Source organism: Lytechinus pictus, unplaced genomic scaffold (assembly GCF_037042905.1).
Source record: "Lytechinus pictus isolate F3 Inbred unplaced genomic scaffold, Lp3.0 scaffold_20, whole genome shotgun sequence".
NCBI lineage: Eukaryota > Metazoa > Echinodermata > Echinoidea > Temnopleuroida > Toxopneustidae > Lytechinus > Lytechinus pictus.
In genome coordinates this window covers 453,873-479,197 of record NW_026974141.1, presented here as the reverse complement: position 1 = coordinate 479,197, position 25,325 = coordinate 453,873, and the positions used below count along the sequence as shown (strand labels likewise).

At 39.3% G+C, this 25,325-nt stretch overlaps 1 protein-coding gene across 1 annotated transcript in view; it reads right to left on the bottom strand.

Moving 5' to 3' along the window:
* Positions 1–448: 448 nt before the first annotated feature.
* Positions 449–25,325, bottom strand: part of LOC129278880 (kielin/chordin-like protein) — a 74,919-nt gene continuing 50,042 nt past the window's right edge. Inside the window, exons 17-26 of the mRNA XM_064114652.1 lie at positions 20,946–21,039; positions 19,604–19,686; positions 18,879–18,972; positions 17,196–17,452; positions 16,140–16,372; positions 15,026–15,671; positions 14,036–14,224; positions 12,433–12,612; positions 6,185–10,973; positions 449–2,455 (exon numbers count right to left, since the gene is read on the bottom strand). Coding sequence (XP_063970722.1) covers positions 2,217–2,455; positions 6,185–10,973; positions 12,433–12,612; positions 14,036–14,224; positions 15,026–15,671; positions 16,140–16,372; positions 17,196–17,452; positions 18,879–18,972; positions 19,604–19,686; positions 20,946–21,039 — 6,804 coding nt within the window. The 3' untranslated portion in view covers positions 449–2,216. The remainder of the gene's footprint in view (positions 2,456–6,184; positions 10,974–12,432; positions 12,613–14,035; positions 14,225–15,025; positions 15,672–16,139; positions 16,373–17,195; positions 17,453–18,878; positions 18,973–19,603; positions 19,687–20,945; positions 21,040–25,325) is intronic.

Below are 25,325 nucleotides of genomic sequence, written 5' to 3'. Positions count from 1 at the left end.
CTGGTAGTATAAAATATCACCTCTTCTTGTAGACATTGCAAGAGTTTACAGCTTTAATTCAATTTGATACGCAAGTCAGAAAAATTTGAATTTTATATACAATTTTGCTTGGATAAGATACTTAGCCTAGTTTAGTTTTTCAATTCTTTAATTTGGCTAAGTATTCTTTTTCACATTTAACTCACCTCTCAAGGAAAATTATGAGCAAAAAAATTCAGAAATATCACCGGAAGGTTAAAGCTTTTGCATGCAGTAATCCTGAGCTGCACAGAATTATTAAGTAACACTTGTGGTGCACCATGCTTGTTGTACTCTATTTGCCAACATGTCACAATACTCTCCAGTAAATTATTTTGGCTTACTGACATCCGGGGGGGGGGGGGGGGGGGGGGGGGGGGCAGTCAAATGTCTTGTTGTACACATGCGAGACTAAATTATTTCCAAACACACCCTAAACAAGTTTTTTCTCTGTGTGGAAAAACACCCCCTAAACAAGTTTTTCGCGGGCTTTATTTACACAATTTGGCCCCTAAACAAGTTGTTGCCAGAATATGACCTCAGCAAAAAAGCTTGTGGAAGAAACATACCCTAAACATTGACCATTGACCAGTCTTTCAAAAACACCCTTTTTCTTGAAATTCTGTGTTTTTGATACCCTTAACGAGTGCACGCGCGGCCCGCGTCCAAAATTGAAAAAACACCCCTTTGAACGCGTTTTTTGGGTCATGCCTGTGTACAGCAATATATTTGACTGCCCCCCCCCCCCCGAACGACATTATGACTAACTGAAGTAGAATACTACTTGAACTAAATACAAAAAAGTAAATTTCTTAGCAAAGCAAGAGTAGAATTTTTTTTGCTTAATTCAAGATTTTGAATAGCACATGGTTTAATAAATGCTCTAGATATGGGGTGATTTACTAAAATTAGCAACAAAAACACATTAGAATTGTGTTATTGCTGCAGGCAAGACGCAAAGTGGGTAGAAGACTTTACAAAAGCCTAGCTCTTTATTGGTTACTATTATGATCAAAGTTGCGATGTAAAGCATAAATACACCAGTTACTATAATAATGAGGATAACCAATGCTGCTATTCAATTGAAAGTATTGATTTTGTAAGTATTTTACTTGGCTATTAAAGCAAAACGCATAAAAGATCACATCTAAGCATTTTACTTCATCATCGTGACATGATAAAGTTTGAGCCAAATAATGTGCAATATAAGTATACATCAGTGCGCAGAATGTATGACTGCGCTTGTAAACTGCCCACAAACCAGACTTACATGTAAGCCTGGTAGGTGGCTGACTTTATTTAGCCAAAAAATGCAATTGAACACCAAACATGATTAAATACTTACAGTGTAAGCAACATACTGAGTGAAATACTCAAATTCTGGCCTAAGTAACAAATTGAATACCAGCCCATGTCACAATGTCTGTCATCATACCGAAAATAACATTGCCTCTCGATGCAAATAAAAATAAAGGATACAGCTAAAAATGTTTATAAACTTTTAAAACAACATCAAAGACAATTTATCAACTGTGTAGGCAATGCAAATGGCACATATTACTTGGAGTTTGGTGGTTTTAGTACCCAGTATCACAAAAGGAAGACATGACCAATGGTATGGCCACACTGAAAAAGTTACCATGGAACCACCTGTTGTAGCAACAATGACTTGAGTCTGAAGCCAACGATCTAGGTGATATACATGTACATGCAATCATGGGAGACACTCACTCTAGCTCCCAAGGGGACATCAGTTTTCCATTTTTTGAAACGACAATGCTGTCTTCTTCTGAGATCTCAACATCTCATTTCGTTGTTCTTCGGTGACTTGTACAAAACATATGATGAAGCAATCGTAAATAATAACAAATATTATCATAAATTTTACTTTCCATGCAGATAAAGCTTGGAAAACACCTGCCTAACACTGCAATTAGGATTGAAGAGAATTTTTTGTCTACTATGCACAGGTTTTCTTTTCATGCATTCTGCTTCGATTTTCATAATCATCACTGTTTTTTTCCACCATTTAATCCTGTAGTCTGAAAAAAAACTGTGTTTTCCTGTGATTTCTACGTTCTTCCTGAATTCCGAGTTTTTTTTTCCGTTCTCCGTATCGTGGAGAACTGGGGGATGCTAACGCTCCCCCACGTGTGAAGTACCAATGCATCCAGAGGCTCAACAGTTCCGTTGACTGATTAATTAGGTGGCTCTAAGAGAGTCGAGTTGATATTGTAGTCCTGAGGACACTCCGACTCACTTATACACCTGCTATTGTGCAGGACTTTGCTGGCTGGACAATTACACCCAGGAACGCACGGGCGTAAGCACTGATCGTGAAGGATTTCTGGTGGAATATCCTTGTTTGCGCAGGTCCTTGGGCAGGCAGGGCCACACTCATCAAACAAGAAGCCTCTATCTGCTGGACAGTCGATAGCTGCATTGGAAAGAAGAAACAAAGAAAGAAGACTTTTTACTTATTTATTTATTCATTTATCTATTAAATTAATTTATTTATTTATCTATTTTACTTATCTTATTTTTTATATTTCAAATATTTATTCATTATTCATTCATTTACTTGTTTATTTATTTATCTATCTATCTATGTTTTCATTGAATTGACTACTTACTTATTTATCTGAATTTCATTCATTTATATCAACATTTATTTGTCCATCTATTCATTTAATTATTTGATTATTAATTTACTTAATATTTATTTTTGACAGGGTAGCCCCATCAGTATTGAAACTCTGTGTTACCTTGGGCCCTGTAGGGTTGAAAAATAAGACAGTTATGAAAACTAAAACCTTGATACACAATATTCTGATGTTTTGTGCCTACATGTAGCTCTTTGTCAAGGAATGACAATATTTATTACGCATCAGTATAAAAACAAATGGCAAAACAGCCCTAATGGCTTTGTAGCATCAAGATGAAAATTTATATAAAAATTTTATAAATTTTTTGAAAAAAATAAAAGAGAAACTAAAAAATAAAAAAAAAGAAAGAACGAAAAAAGAAAGTAAGAAAGAAAGAAAGAAAAAAAGAAAAGAAAAGCAGAAAAGGAACTAATTTTCATCAAAACGACTATTCATCACAATTTGCATGATATCAGAAAAAAAAGAAAGAAGAAAATAAATGTTTTCATGGAAAAGACTATCTACAGTACATGTAGGCCTATATATGGTGGTGTTTGAAAACCTGAATCAATCCTTATCAGGCTGAAATTATGAGCAATTTTTTTTTTTTTCTGACTTATGATTTTTATTAAGGATCAAGCATGCGATCTTAAACACATACATGTAGGAGTAATGCCGAAAATTTGTTTACAAAATAATTGTGGCTGTTTACAAATTCAGATTTCTAGGACGTAAAGCTCATATTTTTATGTTTGTGACTAGATTTTCACACACTTGAGTATTAGTATACTCAGGTTATAGTTGTTTTATTTTGTCTTAACCCTAAAAAGACTGGGGGGGGGGCTGATTCAGCCCCCCCTCCACATTTTTCGCGATAAATCTGTAACGCAAAAAGCTGGCGCCGCGCCATTCCATGACTTTTTTTTCTTCAAGTCTTGCGCAACTTTTGAGACCAAATTTGCGACGCCCGGGTACGTGGTTCCGAAATTATACTCAGGTTATAGTTGTTTTTTTGTCTTAAGCACCTACTTTGGATATAACGTCTCCCAATACAAAAATATCATCCTGAGTTAAAGTTTTGAAAAAAAAAAAAATTATTACAGGTATTTCTTCTTCTTCTTCTTCAAGCTACACTGCCTCCTTCAATCCTGAAGATTCTTGCAGTATTGTAGTACCGGGGACCGGCAGGTGCAATACACCGGGTGAACACCCTACTCTTTGACGAATAGTGTATTGGTTTTAACGTGCATAGGTTGTGACTCTCCTATACACGGGACCAACATTTGCGTCCTTTCCGATGGACGGAGTGTTTTCCAACTGCATTCACACCCGCACTGAACATTGGATGGAATATAAATGTTGCCCTTACCTTACATAAATCTCAGGAATTAATGTTTTTGTCATAAGTATCTATTTCCCCTGGGGTGGTAACAAAGAGTATAACATCTTTGTGATAGAAAATAACAGGCCCCAGAGTATTTAAGTAACTGTTTGATTCTGTATACACCACGAGAGCACTTAGGTTGGCCAGTGACCCTCTTCATATAAAAACTTTTACTGCGAAAGATTTGCCACTTTAAATTATGCAGTCTCCATCACTCGCAATTTGAGGCATTAACTCTTTGCCCGCCACGGACGACTCGCGGCACATACAGCGGAATGCCAACGAAGACTCAAGTCACAGTTCACACACAATGCATACGGAACGCATTTTATTGTAATTGTGTGCACAAACATACAATAGCGACGCGTGTATTGCATTGTTTACGAATCTAGCTTTCGTGTTATAGCTTTCGCCGACGTTGTTTACATAGAGATTTTTCGCCGTAAAATTTAGTTTTTTGAACTGCTTTAGGATATATTTCGATGAGCTTTCAATAGCTTGCACTGCTTTTCTTGTAATAAAAGAATGATACAAATTGCCACCTCCCTATAACAATGAGGGGATCAAAGTATCAATAGACGGGAAGTCTCCCAGGGCGGGAAGTCTATTGAGAAGTAGCCAGGGACAATTTCAATAGAAGAGTTTAGTTCATTGTCAGTTTACTCTTTTTGAATGCCCCATTTCAATCCAAAATTGCTTAGCTCATAATGACCATAAAGACATGGATTTGGTATGTAATGAAAGCTAAAGAACACATCTTTTCAATGGACTAACTTAGAAATTTAACCTTCATTAGGAAGTATTGAATATAAGAGGTATAAAATACGCTCCTAAACGAAAAATTTGAAACAGAATGTAAAGTTAAAATTCTCAAAATCTATGATTTTATACATAGCAAAAAAGATACCATTGGCAAGAATATTCATTTCTCTAAAACTTTGCTACACATTTTTTTTCAATACGACAAACCAGTAAAAAGTTATTGCGAGTTGAATAAGACAATGCACGCAAACCCCCTCTGAATGTGGCACCCCAAAATTAATGTGGCGCAGGGGGGATAGTGTACGTGGCGGGCAAAGAGTTAAGAATCCATCTCTTTCGTACATGTACTTTGTAGTTTTTTTTTTAAATTTTGATAATTTCATTGTAAGTGCTTTGGACCTCATGGGAAAAGCGTAATATAAGTCATAAGTAATAATAGTAATAGTAATAGAAGAAAAATATCATCCTGAGTAAAAAAAAACATATTTTAGTCATTAATATTTATTGGATGAAACAAAGGATTTGGCCTTACCCCACATACTTTTCAAGAATTAAGCTATTGACTACTGAATTATTTAAATCCCATAGACTCTGTACATGGACCACTCCATTCCAGAAGGCATTGGGTTAATTTTTTATTTTTTTTTAAGTGTATTTCCCTTTGGGCGGTATTAAAGAATATAACATCTTCCTCATAGAAAAATGTTATCCTGAGTCAAACTTTTGAAACATCAAATTTTAGTCAATTTTACATATTGGATGAAATGAATGAGTTGCTCCTACCCTATATGACAATGACATCACTTATTTGGCAAATTTGAGATCCCCATAAGTAAATGAGTAAGGCACACATTCCAAACTCTGGTTTATTCTAGTGTCTAGTCTTGTAGTTTAACTATGGATAGCCAATTTTAACACTTATCAACAGTACAGGTTCAATTTATCCACTTGTTTGGCACTATAATTATTCTTTATTGTCTGGGAATAATAGGTCTTAATAGGTTTTTTTTCAAAATAAAATCATGAGAAAATAGCACAGTAAATCACATTGTGGAGTGTTGTGGCCCAGTGGATTAATCTTCGGACCTTGAAACAGAGGGTCGTGGGTTCGAATCCCAGCCATGGCGTAATTTCCTTCAGCAAGAAACTGATCCAGTGTGCTGCACTCAACCCAGGTGAGGTAAATGGGTACCGGTAAGAAGTAATTCCTTAAAAAGCTGTGTGCGCTATGAACGCCTAGCTTAGCCGGGTAATATAGGAGCGCCTTGAGCACCTAACAAGGTGGATATGTGCACAATATGAATACCCTATATCATCATTATTATTATTAAAGAGAAGAAATATAGAAAATTATTACAAAAAGATTCATTCTTACCACAGAGTGAAGATGATCTCCAGTTGAGATGAATTCCTTCCTGCCTGCATTCTGCAGCATATGCTGCAACAGCATCACAAAGACAGGTATCACTGGAGCCACAGGCACAGAGATCATAGACACATGCAGCATAGTACTGTTCAGGAGGCACTTTGGAATGACAGGCTGTAAACCTACGAGACTTCAGCACAGCACACTTAATGTTTGCCAGCTTCCTAGCATGGAATCCTGCCTCTGTGCAAGGGTCGGTGTCCTTGACATCGCAGCCATCTTGGTCAGAAACCTTCCAGCTGTTCCCGAAGACAGCCACCGAGTTAGCAAGCTGTCCAGATCGGGTGCGCAGGTCATCCTGTGGGTAGCCATTGAAGTTTCCACAAAGGCCACATGTCTTCCTGGCGTATGTACCGGGAACACTGACTTCAACATAGCTGCTTCCATCCCAGAGAACAGACACTCCAGAGTTTGTATTGACATAGAACGTTGTGGCTCGTTTCTCAATATAAATAAATGGCTGCATGAGGTATGGTAATGTAACTACTTCATTATTGACTTGGACAATGCCACTTTGTCCTAAGTTAACTTCATTTCCATCCACGATCACTGTAACTTCCTGTGTCCAAGAAACAGCTCCCATGTTCCTATCGTCATTTGTCACCTCAACGATAAAGTCTTGGTTTTCACAATCCATAGTCATAATGTAACGGCAAGCTCCCTGGAAATGGATTAGTTTCCCATCAAATGTGCGGTAATGAGGATCACCAAAGGCAATACAGGTTGCAGGGCGCAAGATGCATCGAGGACAGCATTCTCCGGGGTTCACAACAGGAGTCTCATCAGCAGCGCAGTTCATGACCTGGCAGCGTTGAGTTCTGCACTGGACCTCTCCTGCTACACATTCGCAGGTAGTGCACTCATCTCTCAACCACATGTCACCGGATTGGTAGATGATTCCCTGGTAGGTGCAAGGTTCGGCAGCCATTCGGCAAGCAAAGCAGCATGATCCTTGAGGCTTGTACAGTTCCTCTCCCTCAGGGCACGTCAGTGACTCACACTGTTGGATCTCACACTCAATGGCCCCACCGTTGCAGCTGCATCTTATGCAGTTGTCAAGACCTCGATTCCAGGATTGCCCATCCAAGTAATTGTTGCCAGTTTCCTCATCGATACAACGCTGACAGCGAGGGCAACACTCACCCCTGGGGACAAATTGTTCAGAACGAGGACAACTCAGCATCGGACACATTTCACTCATGCACTCCCAAAGAGATGAATTTTTACATTCACAAGTGTAGCATGGATCACTATACGGTTTGAAAATTTCTCCAACATTCTGAGAGGTGCATTCCCTTGTGCGTTGTTCAGCAGTACATGTAGCGCAGCACTCTCCGATGGCTGGTGGAATAACCTGTTCCGCTGGACAGTCTGCCATGGTGGGGCAACTCTCGCGTAGGCACAGTAAGCTTCCTCTCTCGCAGTGGCACGACTCACAAGGATCATTATACGGATTGAAACGCTGGCCATCATTGTAAGTCACACCATTGTAAACGCAACCTGGACAAATTGGACAGCACTGGTCTGGGACATACTGAGGTGTTGTGCAGAAATCGGGTGTCAGGCAACGGATCTCTGTGCACACGGTCATTCCGTCTTGACACTGACAAGTTAAACATGGATTAAGTGCAGACACCCAAGATTCTCCATTGGAGTATTCAAAACCTTCATAAGTACACCCTGCACATCGCTCGCAGCATTGGCCAATGTCTCTCACTCGGTTTGCACAAGTCAATAAGGGACACTCCTGCTCAATGCATAAAACATTGCCATTTACACAGTTGCACTGTCTGCAATCATCAGGCCTGAAGTTCTCTCCACTGTTGTACAGTCTCTCTTCAAACAAACAGCCATCACAGATAGCGCAACATGTGCCTTTGACAGCATGTGTACAACGAGTCTCGGGGCACTCAAGTGCGCCACAGGTGACCTGGTCACCTATGCATTCACACTGTGTACACTGCCTATCAACAGGAAACCATACTGCTCCATCTTGATACTGCTGATCATTGTAGGTACACTCAAGACATCTCCCACAACATTCTCCTTCTGCTCTTTCTGGATTTGGGCAGGTCAGTGTTGGGCAGTTTACAGTCTGACAATCAACATTCCCATTGATGCACATACAGCTCTGACAGACATCTGAAGGGTGTCTGAAGGACTGTCCATTTGAAAGAAGCAAGTTTTCAAAGAAGCAACCTTCACAAACGGGACAACACTGTCCAGGTACTTCTTGAGGATGTGCACAAAGCTGGGAACAAGTGATTCGGTCACAGTACACCTGACCATTGCGGCAATTGCAACGCTGGCAGTAATCTGTTACAGGTGTAAAGTTCTCTCCATTATCATAGGTTATTCCATCAACAGTGCACTGTCCAGTACATACAGGACAGCATTGTCCTGCAGGGATGACAGGGTGACTGCAAGCAATAGAAGGACAGGTTGGATCCTGGCAGCTCACAAATCCATTATTACATTGGCATGTACGGCATTGGTCTTCAGGAGCCGGGAAACTGTCACCATTTGCCCAAGGTTTGCCACCATACATACAGGAATCACATACCCTACAGCAACCATCGCTGCCAGGATTCGGACAAGGCGCAGGACCACAGGGTTGGTCTACACAACGCCACGCCCCTTCAACACACTCACAATCTTGGCAGGGGTTGAGTGATTCCAGTTCTCCGCAGACATCCTCAGGGCATGATGGGCAACACTCTCCTGGAACATTCAACGGGGTTGTACAGTTTACTGGTGGGCATGGACGATCAATACAGCTGACAGATCCTTGCAAACACAAGCAGTCCCTACACATATTGTTTGGATCCATGAAAGTCATACCACTGACAGCCATCGCATCTTCATACATGCAGCCATCACAACTGGGGCAATTGCAGGCATCTTGCATAGGATGAGTGCAGGATACAACATTGCAAGGACGAGTGGCGCAATTAACATTTCCATTTAGACAAGTGCAAATCCTGCAACTGTCAACAGTATCTGTGAACTCCAGGCCATTTTCATAGTTGTTTTCATCGTAAGTGCATCCATCGCAAGAAGGACAGCATCTCCCTGGAAGTTGAATTGGGTGAAAGCACCTAGGTTGAGGACATTCCCGTATTCTACAGTCAACATCACCCTGTCTACAAATGCACTCCCTGCATGAGTCATTATTATGAGGAAATATTGCACCATCTGTATATTCTATGTTGTTGTAGTTGCAAGTAGCACATGTTGGACAGCCACACTGATCTTGACCTGGGAATGGGCAGCTGGCTATGGGACATTCTGCTCTCTCACAAATAACATTGCCATCCCTGCATGTGCAAGACTGGCATACATCCTGTGGGTTACGGAAGGATCCCCCATTTTCAAACGGACGTCCCAAGTACAAGCAGCCATCACACACAGGACAGCAGTCTCCTGAGATGGTAACTGGGTGTTCACAAGTGACCTCTGGACATGTCCTGGGTCTGCAATTGACAAATCCAGACTGACACTCACATTCCTGGCAGTGATCTATGGGATTGAAGAATACATCGCCATCATTGAATTCATCTCCATTATACAAACAACCCTCGCACTGCTCGCAGCATGGGCCTCGTTTAGGGTACGGGCAGTCCAAAGTGGGACAAGGTGCAACGGTACAATCAGTGTTCCCATCATCACAGACACATTCTTGGCATACATCTTGTGGATGAGTAAATCGCTTTCCATGTAGGAAGGTTTCTCCAAGGAATACACAGTCCAAGTCAATGCAGATCTCACAACAAACTCCTTCAGGCTTTGTCTTATGTGGACAGTTTAGAGGTGGGCAAGACAGTGGACTACACGTAACGGATCCGCCTTCACAGGCACATTGTCCACAAGCATTGTCTGGTTCAGCAAACACAACTCCATTGGCGTAACTTTCATTACCATATGTACATCCATCGCATGAAGGACAGCATCCAAACCTCAAAGGATGAGTACAAGAAACATCAGGGCATGGGGAATCAGCGCACTCTACTTTTCCATTTCTACACTCACATCTCTGGCAGTTATTGATCGGATTGTAGAAGGTATCCCCATCGTTGTAATTCTGGTCTCCAAAAGAACACGTCAACTGCTTTTGCACTTCGCAAATTGGGCAACACTCTCCAGGTGGAGTTCTTTCAATTTCACAGTTTACAAGTTCAGGACAGAGAGGCCTGGTGCATAGGACGTCTCCACTGACACACTGGCATTCACGGCAATCCTGGGAAGTATCTAAAAACAAGGCACCGTTATCGTGGTTCCTGCCGTTGTAAAAGCACCCATCACAAGTTGCACAGCAGGTTTCTCGCATAGGATATGGACAGTTAGCTGGTGGGCAAGGTTTCGGTTCACAGGTCACCTCTCCACTCCTACAAATACATTCCACACAAGGGTTCTGCTGGGATGTGAACCGTTCCCCCTCCTGATACTCGACACCGCTGTAGAAGCACTCCCTGCAAACAGGACAGCACTGTCCCTCTGGAGTATACGGCTGCTGACAGAGGGTTAGAGGACATTCCTGTGGCTCACAGATGATGTTCCCATTAAGACAGGTACATCGTTCACATCGATTGAGTGGGTTTCCAAAGACCTGTCCGTTGCTGATGTAGCGACGATCATACTCACAGTCTGAACACTCCGCACAGCACATACTGTGGATTTTTCCAGGGTGGGTACACTGTACTGCAGGACAAGGTCGGGGTTCACATGACACACGAAGGTCCTACAAAGAAATAAAAATAATAATCACTGTTTACTTCTAGCTCATCCCTTATTATGTTGTCATGTTTGTGTATGTTGTCATGTTTGTGTATATTGCCACTTCAATCATGATGGTAAGTTCATAGGACAGACAATGTTTACTTCTTTTTCAATTTGTCTGACCTTTCTGTTAACGAAAAATTGAGGGGTGACGATTTGCTCACATGGTTTATTCTTTCAAAAGAAAGTTTAACAAAATCAGATAACTGTATTTGAGCATTTTCTCCAACCTGTCTCACAATGAAGTGCAGATTACAAAAAAGAAAAATTATATTTTTGGTTTATAGTAACATAAGAAATAAATTGTAATAAAAATAACTTGAATGAACAATATTAAAAGCTCTCCATAAAAATTTTACCAATTCTGACTTTTAACTTATGGACACAGAATTCTTACAATTGTCAAAAATAAAGCCCATCTTTTCTGCAGGAATCCCTCAAGCAGGAAAGCTGCTATTAAAAGAGGCATAATGCCTTTGTAGCGCCACAGACTTTTGAGAAGTTGCATTACATGGTTTTCCACAGATACACCGACCAACTTGTATCACATGTAATGCTTTTCATAAATAAATTCTTGCAGAAAAAATTAAGCTATGACTGAGATTCGAACCCATGATCTACTGGGCTACAACTCTCCAGAAATCTGCATATATCATGGATTGAAACCACAGATATAAAAACCACCTTCATGAATTCGGGCCCAAGAATTTAATTTCACTTGGCTGAGATTTTGGTTAAAATGACCTTACATTTTACATGCTTACATGATACATCCTTGAACCCTGATGGGTGTTTCATAAAGCTCTTCCTAGGTTACAAGTGACTTCAAGAACAAATAGGCCCGAATTCACTAAGGTGGTTTTGAAAACCCACGGTTGGGTCCATGGTTTTATGCAGATTTCCTGTATAAATTACGCTTAATTTAGCGCGTATCGGGCGCGTGTATAAAACGTGTCCAATGCTGATGCGCGCTTTTGTCACATTGCGCCAAATTGACGCCTGTTACCATGGTTAGATACGCTATTTTATTCATGAGTCCACTGTTTGAAGAGTGGACTCATGAATAAAAACAGTGGACTCATAAATAAAATAGCGTGGATAACCATGGCAACAGGCATCAATTTGGTGCACTGTGACAAAAGGGCGTATCAGCATTGGACACGTTTTATACATGCGCCCGATACGCGCTAAATTAAGCGTAATTTATACAGGAAATCTGCATAAACCATAGACTCAATCGTGGGTTTTCAAAACCACCTTTGTGAATTCGGGCCATAGTGACCCATTCCTAGGAATTCCCATCAACACCAATAGAAATCTGGTGTTTATCACTTACCACAAGAAATGATCACCAGTCATTCGTAAAGTCGCTCGTAACTAACAAACAGCTTTATGAAACACTCACCTGTAATAATACTAACCTGACAGCTGCATTCAAGACAAGGATCACTGCTAGACTCCCATCTCTCGCCCTCATGGTACTCCCTACCAGCATCTACACACACTTGACAACGAGGGCAGCAGTCATCAGGGTTGACGTAAACAGGGTTACTGCACTGGGCAGGGGGGCAGGTTTCAGGTTCACATACAACAGATCCCCTCTGGAACAAAGAAAAATCATGAAAATAAATATGGTATTTTGATTCGAGGCCATTTTCGAAGTTGTGTTTTTTCTGTTACAAGAACAGACAACTTAGTGGAGACTGAGTAATTGGTAAAGGTTCGAAAGAATGGATAATGATGCTGATCATAACACTTTTAATCAAATTTACCTTAAAAAGTGTATACAATGTCATTTCATGTTCCATTTCGGTGTATTGGACTGGCTAACATAGCTACAATGCTGAAAGTAACTGTAATAATAATAATAATGATATTCCGCTTTTATTTAGGCTTCATACATGTACATCAGAACATCTGAGCTCTTTACAGATACATACATACAATAAGACATACTGGTCCAGATACCTGGAATGATATAGCTTTAACAATACCTGGTGCTCCTACATTGAACAAATTTAAGTTTGAGTTTAAGCATTCCATCATTAGCACTTATTTGAGTAAAGATATTGTTCTATCATCAGTTTCATGACTTTCATCATATTGCATACTTTATTTTTTGTATTATTTTATACGACGTATCTATGTTAAACATAGTAATAATTAATCGATACGCGGCTGGTGTGTTATTATCATTTGATTTATTCTTGACATGCTTGATGTGTTTTCCTTTTGGCCCTGCTTTTACTGTAATTTTTAAATATGACTTATATTGATTTTATTCAGGGCCGTAGTCTTTCTTGAGGGGCGTCCTTTTCAAGCCTTGTGCTTATGACTGTTCCCTCCCATGCAATGATTGTTTATTGTTATTTTACCATGAGACATTGTCAGTATATTTTCTGTTGTATGATTTATTTTTGCATGGAAATAAAGAATCAATCAATCAATCAATAATATTACTCCAGTGGTCCGATCATGGCTTGCCTGCACACAATGTATGTCCTATCTCCATTCCCTTGGGATCATTCCAGCAAGAGTTTTCAATCTCAAATTGCCCCAAACAAAAGGGCCTTCTGTACACTAGTTATTGTAGGCTGTGTATTCAGACCACTTAACTTGATGAGTGAAGGGTCTGCGCAGCAGACTACTCTCAACCCAGGTCCTTCATGGGTACCTGGTAGGATGCAAATATCGCTGTAGCTTGTCCGGATTGTAGACGCCTCATTAGCGACTGGTTGGAATACTTCCCAGAGAGTGGAGAATATGCATATGCTACGTGCAAGAATGACCGATTGAATTCAATGACCAAGGTAATAATATACCTGTATGCGCTTAGATACATGTATGCACAATGTATGTCTCAAGTGCCACATAAATAACCAGGGTCCCCATGTGACTTAATGCTTAATGATTGATCGAGTGCTGATTTTAAAGTTGATTATACACAACAATCAATGCAATCCATCATAGACATCATTCCCATGATCAATCACTATGTTACAGGGGTCAGATTAAATTACTTACAGAGCAAGTGCATATTTGACAAGGATCTGTGAAGTGTCTGAACTGCATGCCATCCGGGATGATCCTTCCATCGTACTCACACTGGGAGCACTCTGGACAGCACTGACCCGGTATCTGGACTGGATGGGAGCATGGGGGACCACACACCAATCCTTGGGTTCGCTGGTCAGTGCATCGGACTTCTCCCACCTGCCAAGAGATCAGATCCATAATCAGTTATTGTTATTCATCCAATTTTGTCACATCAAGCCAACAGTAAGTCACCGAAAATGAAATTTGATGTCTTTATTAAGCTTGTCAAAATGGACCAAAAACAACCCATTCAAGTACTTTTATTGAATTAAGAAAAAAAAATCAGTAAAGGCTTCAAAGAATAAGGAGAAAAGAGAGTTTGAAAATCAGGATTCACCCAAGCTTGGGATGTGCACACTGTGCAGTCTCAGTAAAACTTCAAAGTAGTCCATAAAAAAATAGCGTCACGGAAACTTGAGTATCTTGTCTTTTATTTAACTTTCAAATAAGCAAATTTTCTAATTTTCACTTTTTGAAGTCCAATTTACCATTTTGGCTAACTACAGAGAATCTTCCCTGGTGACTTACTGTTGGGTTGGCTGGTCACATATATGTGAGGACAGTCTATTGTTCTTTAAGTGCAAGGCAAGGACAAGTTAGTCCGCATGCATTCACAGACACCAAGTGACACTTTAATTAGTAAAATTTCTTCTGTCACCTTTCATCACAGTTTGTAGTGGAAATCTCATTTGGTACTCCACTTTCTCCATAGATATAAAAAAACTGAAGAATATGAAAACTATAGTAAAATTCTTCGATGACAATTAACCCATTGCCTACTGAAACTGGATGATTCGTGCATAAAGTCTATAAGAATTTCTGAACCCAGTAGTCAACAGGTTAAGAATAGGAACATCTGTCATCAGAAGTGCATTATTGGATATCTCAGAGGGGCTTTCGAAAAGGTAACTGACTCACCTCACACCTACATCTCTGGCATGGATCTCTTTGGGAGATGAACTCTTCTTCATTCTGGTAAGTTGTGCCTTCAAAGACACACTGCCTACACTCCGGGCAGCACTGGCCTGGCATCCTCACCGGATTCGGGCACGACACCTGCGGACAGGTGACGGGATCACAGATGATGCTTCCCTGAGAGCAACGGCAGGTCTGGCATCGCTCCGGACTCTGGACGACATCCCCGTTGGCATATAACGTAGAGCCATCCTGACAGCTGTCACAGACTGGACAGCACTCGTTGGCGTTAATGACTGGATGTGAGCAAAGATCAGTACACTGGATAGTCTGACACGTCAGCCTACCCTCTTCGCAAGAACATTCAGAACAGACATCGTACGGAGGAATGAACCTTGCACCATGGTCATGGCGTGTTCCAGAACGATCAAGGCAGCCGCGGCAGACTGGGCAGCACTCCCTGTCAAGGGTCTCTTCTTGGCGACATCCTGTGCTTGGGCAAGGGCGGCGTTGGCAGCGGACAGTGCCGTAGTGACAGCGGCATGTGCTGCATTCATTGGCGCTGCTGAACTCGTCGCCATTCCGTCTGAACTGCCCTTCGTAAGAACAGTCTGTGCAGTCTGAACAACACTGGCCTTCTGCTATATGTCTGCGAGTGGGAGACACAAAATACAAGAAGCTTTCAGTTAATAGATTACTGAATTTTTTTTTAAATTGACCACTGCAAATGATGGAAATACTTACATATGGTATGATCAGGAAGCTACACAAATTTTGAAGATTATAATTACTGACTTCTGGCAAATAATGAGGGTTATTTACATACATGTAAACATGAAGCATACATGATGACAAGTAGCTCATATAATTGAGTAGAACAATTGCCAAAATAACGATCAAAAGTAACCCTTTGATACATTCTAAGATTCAGTTTGCATACACTGTATATACCTATAATTTTACAATTATTTTTCAACAATAAACTTCAACAAAATTTAATACCGGTTTCTTATTACATTATTTACAAAACTGACTTGCTCATATGGTATAAGACTATCCAAGGAGTATACCAACTGCTTTATAATAGACCAAGTGAAGATAACCCCTTTAGACTTACCCATGCTGACACTCCACACGACACTCAGTAAGATCTGTACAGGTCACCTTTGAGTCCTGACACCTACACTGTTGACACTGATCATCAGCTACCCATCGGGCATCGTTGTTGTAGGTACGGCCATTGTAGACACACTTATCAGTACAGATGGGACAGCAGGCACCCAGGAGAAGCACAGGGTTGGGACAGGGTGCGTCTTCACAAGGAAGAGGATTGCAACGAACGATGTTATTCTGAAGGCAGATGGAGAAAACACTATATCAATTTCAGTTACATGTGAAACCTACAAATGCTATTTCTGTTGCTTGATATTAGAACAGTGTGGAATTGTGTGATCATTACAAAATACAATTAGATTTACCTAATAGCCTTTGGGTATTTTTAGTCTTTTCATCCCAGGAGGGCCGGGAGGCATTATACCTCCCATTAGATTTTTTTTTTTTACTGTATGTACATTAAAAAATAAGTATCAAAATATTCTCTTATGTATTCCATCTTTTTAATATCTTATGTATTTCCATGATTTCTTTTGTACTCTTTGTTTTCTATTGCATTTTAATGGGATCGATACTTTTCTGATCAAACAAACTAGAAATTAATTGATTTTTTCAGAAAATAAGAATGATACAGTTATCAATTTTCCTAGGACAGGTGGGACTCTACATGAAATCAGGTTTTTGAATAATTTTGCATAATGTTGCCCATTTTGGAAAAAGAAAAAATTAGGGCTCAAAATTTTGTGTTAAGACTTTGCAATATTCAAGCACAAACTTTTTACATTGCAATTTTTTGTGTGCAAAATCTTGAGGGGACAAAATCCCTGAATCCAACTTTTATCAAAATCTGATTGAATTGTCAATATTTTGCTTATTCATTCATTCTTTTTTATTGGAATGATACATCTCTGGTATAGTCTACCAAGAATCACAACACTGTTATGAGGGTGAAAACTCGTGTGTATACAATGGTTCAACACCCCTCTCCCCAACTTTTAATCTACTCAGAAAATTCTGGCCCAACTGGGTCTACTCCTTTAGTAATAACATCATGACTCACTAAACAAGAACATCGAAGGCACGGGTTCGACATAGGCGTGAAGAAATCTCCATTACTGAACTCCATCCCCTCATACTCGCAACCATCGGCACAACGAGGGCAGCATTCACCGGTGGGAGTCATCTGCTGGAGGCAGCTCAGTGATGGACATTGGAGAGGTTCACAGGTGACAGAGCCATAGGTGCAGGTACAAGATGTGCAGACATCACCAGAGAAGGTCTCCCCATTGGATAGCCTTCTGCCCTCGTAGTCACAACCTGGAATTATAAGGGGAAAAATCATTTCCATAACTACAGTGTACAAGTAGTAGTAAATTGCTATAGTTTGCCTTAACCCTATTTAGACTGGACAAATTTGGTAGATGAGATGAATTGGGGCCTCCGTCCCACCAATCTCCCTCTCCTTCCCCCCCCCCCTTCTCAGCGTTTGAACTTGGAATTGCATTGTAAGTGGCAAGTTGCTTAGGCCACTAAAATCCATAGCAATATTTTTATCGAAATAATTTATTATGCTAATTCAAAAATAATTCTTTAACAAAATCAGACTATTTGCGCTACAGAAGGATTAATACTCAATTTTATATCTGGTCAGCAAAATAGTGGTGACAGTTAATTGTTGGTCTGGTTTCTTGTACATGTAGCTTCTTTAGTAAATCTGATCATGAACTAGATGAAAATTATTCCTCTGCCATTGTCAGATCAGAAATATATTACACACATATCATTGCTTAAATGTCCCTAAAATCCATTATCTAATCAGATAACCACTTCCATATTCATTCATGAGCCAAGTTTAATTCTGATTCATCTATTTAGTCTATCATGATAAAAGGTCATAAACTCTATGACTTTTGACACCTTAACCCCCATAACTAATCAAATCACTGTCATTCCCTTCATGTATATGCATACATACATGTAGGTTAACTTTAAAGATGATACATATTTTCTTTAGTTATCATGGTAACTGAAATGAGACAGACCGACAGAGAGACAACAACAAAAAGCAATGCCTCTGTGAAAATCAATGTCAGATATTATAAATAAAGGCAGGTTTGCTATATTATACAAATATACAATGACACTCGAGGATCTGGCTAAAACTATTCGCATCGAAGGAACATCTCATAGTACTATTCTCCCTAGGGCCATCGGCCCGAGGGAGAATAGTACTATGTGATGTTCCTGAGTGCGAATACGTTTTAGCCTGTTCCGAGAATGGGTCATTGTATATTTGTTTTATATCCCTTCCACTCATGTACATGTATATTCTTCATACGATATTCTTCGTTGATACCCGACTTTTACAGCGAAACGATTTTTAATAAGTCGATATAGAACAATCGTTGAGAAGTTGAGAAAATACTAAGCCTTGCCGTATGGATCGTCTGTTCAGCGAGCGCACGTGGTTAGTGCAGCTCGCCGAAAGTTTTCCGTGACATGCAGTGGAGAGTACCGTTGGGCTGAGCAGAGCTCTGCTCGCATCGCGCCGCACAGCTCGCGAATCGAGGTGGGGGGTCAAAAAAACGTATAGTTCACTTTTTCCCTAGGGAAAAAATGGACTATGTGTGACGTCAGCAAGGAAAATGAACTATTTCATGGCAAACGTTTTTCGTAGTAAAACTATTCTTTTTCTCCTTGTGTACACTCTCAATACAACAATCTTAAGGGATATAAATATTACCATTGCATTCTGGGCAGCATCCGTTTCTTGGTTTGAGTGGATGAGTGCATTGTGGTCTGGGGCAATCTGTTGTCTGACATCTCACGTTACCATTCTGCAGATAAACATTAATTACAAGATAATGGAGTGACATTGACAATGATGATTTTATTTCTTGAAACAGTCCTTCATGGGAGGCACAGAAGAAATACAATCAAAGTAAAGCAAAGCATAACTGGCAATATTTGACATTAGCAAAGAATAATAGGCTATAAAAAAGACGAGAATAGGAGGAAAAGGAGAGTTGGAGAGAGGAAAGAAAGGATGGAAGGAAGGAAGGAACAAAATAAGAGAGAAAAGAAAAATAACACTTCATTATGTAAAATTTTACAACATACTATGCTGTGGTCTCATGTAATTATGACTAACATTTTTATTTGCACAAATGACACACACACATACATGTAGGCCTTTTAAGTGTAACCTTATCAGTCCCAAGGAGAGGGCCATTTCTAGACCAAATTAATAACTGCATCATTACTCCCTTCTACTGACTAAGAAGTTGTTAAGAAAGAGCTGTAAATCTTGTAATTTATGCATAACATATTCACTGAGTCCTGAAGCATGAGAATGGGGTTTGTAACATTCCACTTAACTTTGAAGTTCCATACAGCATGCTTTTCTTCTGCAGCGGTGATTTTCGGATTAAACCAAGTATCAGTTTCAATACTTGTATGTGTACTCACCCTACATTCACAAACAGCACAGTTGTCGTTGAGGGGTACAATAGTCTCCCTGTTGATAATCAGCTGCCCCCCATACTGGCAATCTAGGGTGAAAAATACAGAGCAAACAAATAAAGACAAGTAGACATATCTAGGGTAAATTGCTGATTGATCTGCTTCATCTACTTTACATCTGGTATAATCCCACTTGGTCTAACCATACTTTGTCTATAACCAGTAGGATGGGGGGTCGGGTGTCCGGACACTTTATATTTTTGAAGCCTTCTTTTTTGTCTTAAGATTACACTAAAAATATGAATTCAATAGTTGTAATCATCTTCTATTTTGTTCTCTATAATATTTTCTAACATTTTGTACTAAAAATTGATGAAACTTCGCTTGTAATTTTTTCCAAATGACTTTCTAAAATTGATCGTCCGGACACACAACCTGTCCGGACACACAACAACTGCGTATACATCTACATGTACTAATCATTTGGTCTAACTGCCAGCTAGCCAAAGTACCATCTTGTACACCAACTTCATCTTCTTTCCATTTGGTCTCCTCCCACATGGCCTAATCCTACTCTGTCTACAACCAATACTTCATTTTACTGTCTTATTTTGTCTAATTTCTAGTTAGGCTATACCCATTTTGACTAAGGTCCACTTGGGCTAACACCACAAACTCTATTATGATTAACAGATCAACTGTTATGAATTATATTTTCATTTGACAAAGAGGAAGATAAGGAGACATAAATTGAGCTGGGGTCAGTGGAGAACAGTGTGTTTTATCAGCCAGTTCCCCTATAAACCCATCGCACACTATGAGACGCAATTGCACCTAGATCCGATTGCAAGAAAATTACATATTGTGCGCCAACCAACAATGCGCTGCAACTGCAACCCCTCTTTTGTTGCAGCAGACTAAATCACAGACATTTGACATATCAAATATTCCTGCGAGTTTACTAATTCTAGCCAATCAATTTTGTCCTAGACGATGATGTCATGACCAATTTTCTGCGCTTCTGCAGCACAGACAACATACGCGCAAAAGAAGATGGAGACGCTGCAGAGCTGTTGCAATGCAGGGAATCATTTTTGGTAAGCTCTCAACTAAGTAATGTACAGTCCTATGTAAAAATATGCTATAAAAAGACTTTATGAATAGCAGTCTTTCAAAAATGTGGAGCAAATTGCGATGCGATACCAGGAAAATTATTCCGTTATGTGTGCGCTGGCCTGCGATGCGATTGCACTGAGATGGGATTGACAACTTGTTGAAATCAGATCTTAGTGCAATTGGACTGGATAGTGCGTGCTGAGCTTTACAGGAACAGCCACCATGAACTCACCATAACAAACAGGACAGCATTCTCCAAAGGGTGTAGAAGGATAGTCACAAAGTGTCGGTAGGCATGAATCCCTTTCACAGTCCACTGTTCCTCTCTGAGTAATAAAATAATAATAATACATTCAATTTATGAGGCGTAATATCCATGTCTATAGAGATGCATAGATGAAGGAGGGGCCGGTATAACAAAAGAATACAGAAATAGTATGCTCAAAATCAATGACAAAAAGAATTATATATAGGCAAGTTTTTAGTTTCATCATAAATGTTAGACAGAATGGCTATCGTAGATATAAGACATAGAAACACATTACCTCAATTAATAGGCCAAATTCACCCCCCCCTATATGACATATATACAAGTCATGTACATGTACATGTAGCACGACAAATCAATAGCATTTTACCAGTTCTTCCTTTTTATTTTTTTCCTGTAATCCCTCCATCCCTCTGCGCCTCGGAATAGTTTACTAGATAGATGGCGCATAATAAATGATGTGTATTGTAAAGAAAGGGGGAATCTTGAAAGTACATGTATTTGCTTGACAATAAAGACAACTTTTGTCAACTTACTATTAATGTCTACTCAGTTTCTTCATATATTTTGTTTGTTTCTTTGTTTCTGTTTTTTTAATTCATGTCTTGTTATTATACCCGTAGAAAGCAAGCTTTCTTTGTGACTATGTGACCAAGACATAATAAAAAAATCTTGCTCTTTTTGATGTCTTGTCTTAATCCCATTATGAGCTCATAATTGTTCATGCATTATGCACAGTTCTAAGAATTTAATGGGTGTGTATAATCATTCAACAAACTGACCGCAGACTGATTAAAGATGTTACCAATGAAAAAACATTTGTTGATTTGCAGTTGTTTTTTTTTAGCGTGACTGTGGAAGAAACATCTCCCCCATGTACCATTGTCACTCCAGGTGTTTCACAAAGCATTAAAGAGAAATTCCAGTAGTTGCAGTAGACACTGATTTCATGAGAAAGTCTGTAAAACAAGGCTTAATTGTCAGTATATCATCGAGGATCTAGATCTGGTACAGTTACATAAACTGAACTTCCTGAAATCTTGAAATCTACGCTGAAAAATGTTCAGACTGAAGATCCCCAACACAGATAAGCGCACGTGGGACAGTGTATAATTATTGCTTTGAATGTCGTGCCCGACGCTCTACCCGAATCCCGTGTTTATTTGCTGATTTCTCAGCAATTACACAATTTCTTCCAGAATCCTTTGACACATACGTTTTATTTATACAAACAGACACTTTGGTGGTCATTTCATTGGATTCTGTACGAACTCATTTTCATATCGTTACCAAAACTAGCATTTACCTTTAAGATCCAAGACTTACGTCATGCTTACATGTTGACGCGCACGTGGTTTGTTACGTGCAATATCATTGATTAATAAGCCCTAGTGTGCATCTCGTAAGCATGACTTGACCAAGGCGGTGATGCCTTTTATACGGGGAGAGTTTCATCAACATCTTCAACCCAGAAGTTGTCAGATCTGACATCTTTCTCTTAATGTTGATTGGCTGAGAGGCGCTGTTACTACGGTAACTGTCAAATAAAATGGGACTTGTCGGATAAAGTGTCTGACAAGTCCTTTTATGAAGTGCCACCCTGATGCACAGCTGTTTTACAAGCTCATTAAGCAGTCTCGAGGTCAGAACCTTTCAGAAACTGGCAACCACATATATAGAGACAAGAAGTACATGAAAGCCGGCAATGCTGTAATACAAGGGTTAAATTCATTCTTTTCTGAACTTGCGTACCCAGCCAAGGATGTTACCAACAGAGTATCATAGATTGTATTGAGGACATTGCCAACTCAATCTCCCCTACCAAAGGAAGAGTTGCATACTGCAATCAAAATGCTCAAGAGAAACAAGGCTCCAGGTATTGCCAACATATCAGCAGAGCATGTCAAATTCTCTGGACACAATCTTAGAAGGTTGCTCTTGTTTCTTCTCAGGTCTCAACTCTCTCCTGGGCATATACCAGAATTATTCCTCAGAGGGATCAGACCTATTCACAAAGGTAAATCTGTATGTCATTCTGGAAACTACAGAGGAATCAGCCTCTCCACTACATTCTGGAAATTGGTGGAAGTGCTCCTAAGGCCTACTCTCATGCAATGCCTTGAAGAATTTGATGTTCCCGACGATCTGCCGCATGGATTTCAAGAAAAAGCTCCTGCTCACTCACTGCAATATCTCTGAACTTCATTGTAAAAAATCGTACCAAGTGCAATAGACCTACATGTACTTTTGCTGTTTTCCTCGATGCAACCAAAGCATTTGATACGATATGGCACACACGATTAATGTACAAACTCTATCACCTTGGTGTCACTGGAACTACCTGGTACATCATTTTCAAACTGTACAATATTGGCTGAAGAGTGCTGTATACTGGAGCAACCAGATCAGCCAGCGGTTTCCTGTTGAGCAAGGAGTGAGGCAAGGGGGTATTCTTTCTCCCCTCCTCTACCTTTCTACATTGATGGACTTATTAACCTTTAAAGAGCCATGAACACATATCTGTTCATCCACTGGAGTGCCACGAACAAATTTTCATGCAATTGTCATACAGCTTTTCAGTCAGTCCGCAGCCTGTCCGAAAGTGCTCTATTTTATTCAGCGGTATGCATAGCCATCCGTGGTTATGCATACGTAATGAGCTGTGAAGACGAACTTTCCGATCGGTGTTTTTTGCTCTTAGAATCGTTTATTCCTCACAAAATTGGTCTTATTTTATAGATAAAACTTTGAAATTTCTCATCAGCTAAATAAAATGCACATTTAATGTATTTTGAAGACCGATATTTAGCTTAGAAAAAATAATTTTTTTCAAGAAATATATGTGAATAAACAGAGCGCATTTTTGCATCGAAATCACACTTGCGTCAAATTGATATTATAATCAATATAAAGCGTAGACATTCTTCTTTACGACTGAAAAAGAATTATGAAATTTCATGATGTAGCAAAGTCAGGAACCACAAAAAACCACGGCAATGTCCATCGCAAAATGATTGGAATTGCAGTAGAATTGCCGACGCGTTCTGATTGGTCAACAGCGGCGCACAGACTTACAACATTTAATATAGCTTAAAAAACCCGGAAGTAGTAGGAAGAGATCGATGGCGAATTGTGTAAGCCCAATTTTTGACGTGTGTAAGGACCCTGGTTCGACGCCGCCGGACTGTTTATTTATTTTTTTTTTTTTTTGGGGGGGGGTGATGGGGATATGTTTATGCTTTTTCTTTAAATCATATTCCTTCATCGTTCGTCCTACCCAGCTTTATTCTCTTTTTACTTTCATGAGAAGTTCTATTCATGGAGCTATTAATAGCTCTATGATTAATTCTTACTTCTTCTTAATCACTGCTTTTGATTTTCAAGTTCTTGATTACACTTATTTGGGCAGGGGTGGGAAGGGAAGTGAGTTAAAGGTCAAGTGCACATAAAAAAAAAATTATTTGAATAAATACAGAAATTTCCCTTTTTTAAAACAAAACAGTTATATACACAAAACAATGGTATGCAAATAGAGTTGATTATGTCACTCACATCACATTACTTTTTAAATTTTTGTTGCATTTTTATTATATAAATTTTAGCAAATTTGATCTTAAAAATCTTCCTCGAATCACAAAAGGTTACATTTATGGAAACTACGAATGTTAATGGAGGAATTAAAATCCCTCTCAAAATTTGTTAATGAAAATTAAAATAAAATATGCATGTCATGTCCATGTATCAAATAAAAAAATACACAAGAAATTAGAGTGCGTGTGACATAATCGGTTCTGTAATTTGCACATTGACCAAGATGAGCATATAATTGTTTTATAAAATTAGGCAAATTTCTCAATGTCAAAATAGTAATCTTTTGAATTTTGAATCATAGTTTTAATGAAATTTTCTGCAATACTTTATTTTTCTTTAAATTCAAATTATTTTTTTGGTGGGGTGGACTTCTCCTTTACTCTTTGCTTGGAAAAGGGAATGTACATTAATATTTATCCACGAACAAAATTGTCTAAACATATGCAAATCAGTAATTGGACACATGCTCACTTTCCTTTCATCCAGGCCACTCCCTCACATCCACCAGGTGTACAGTCTTATAACAAAAATGATGAATTAATTATAATACCATCACACCATAGCTCCATGATCACACAACATTCATGCAGTGCTTCACAACAAATATTTCACTTCTGTTCATATATGCAATAATTACTGTGGAAAACAAAAACAAGGCGTAACCACATTCAAATACCGTTTAAAAGGACAAATATATTATACCTTTCGAAAAAAAAAAAATTGTGAACATACATGGCACTTAACCTTCAGCAC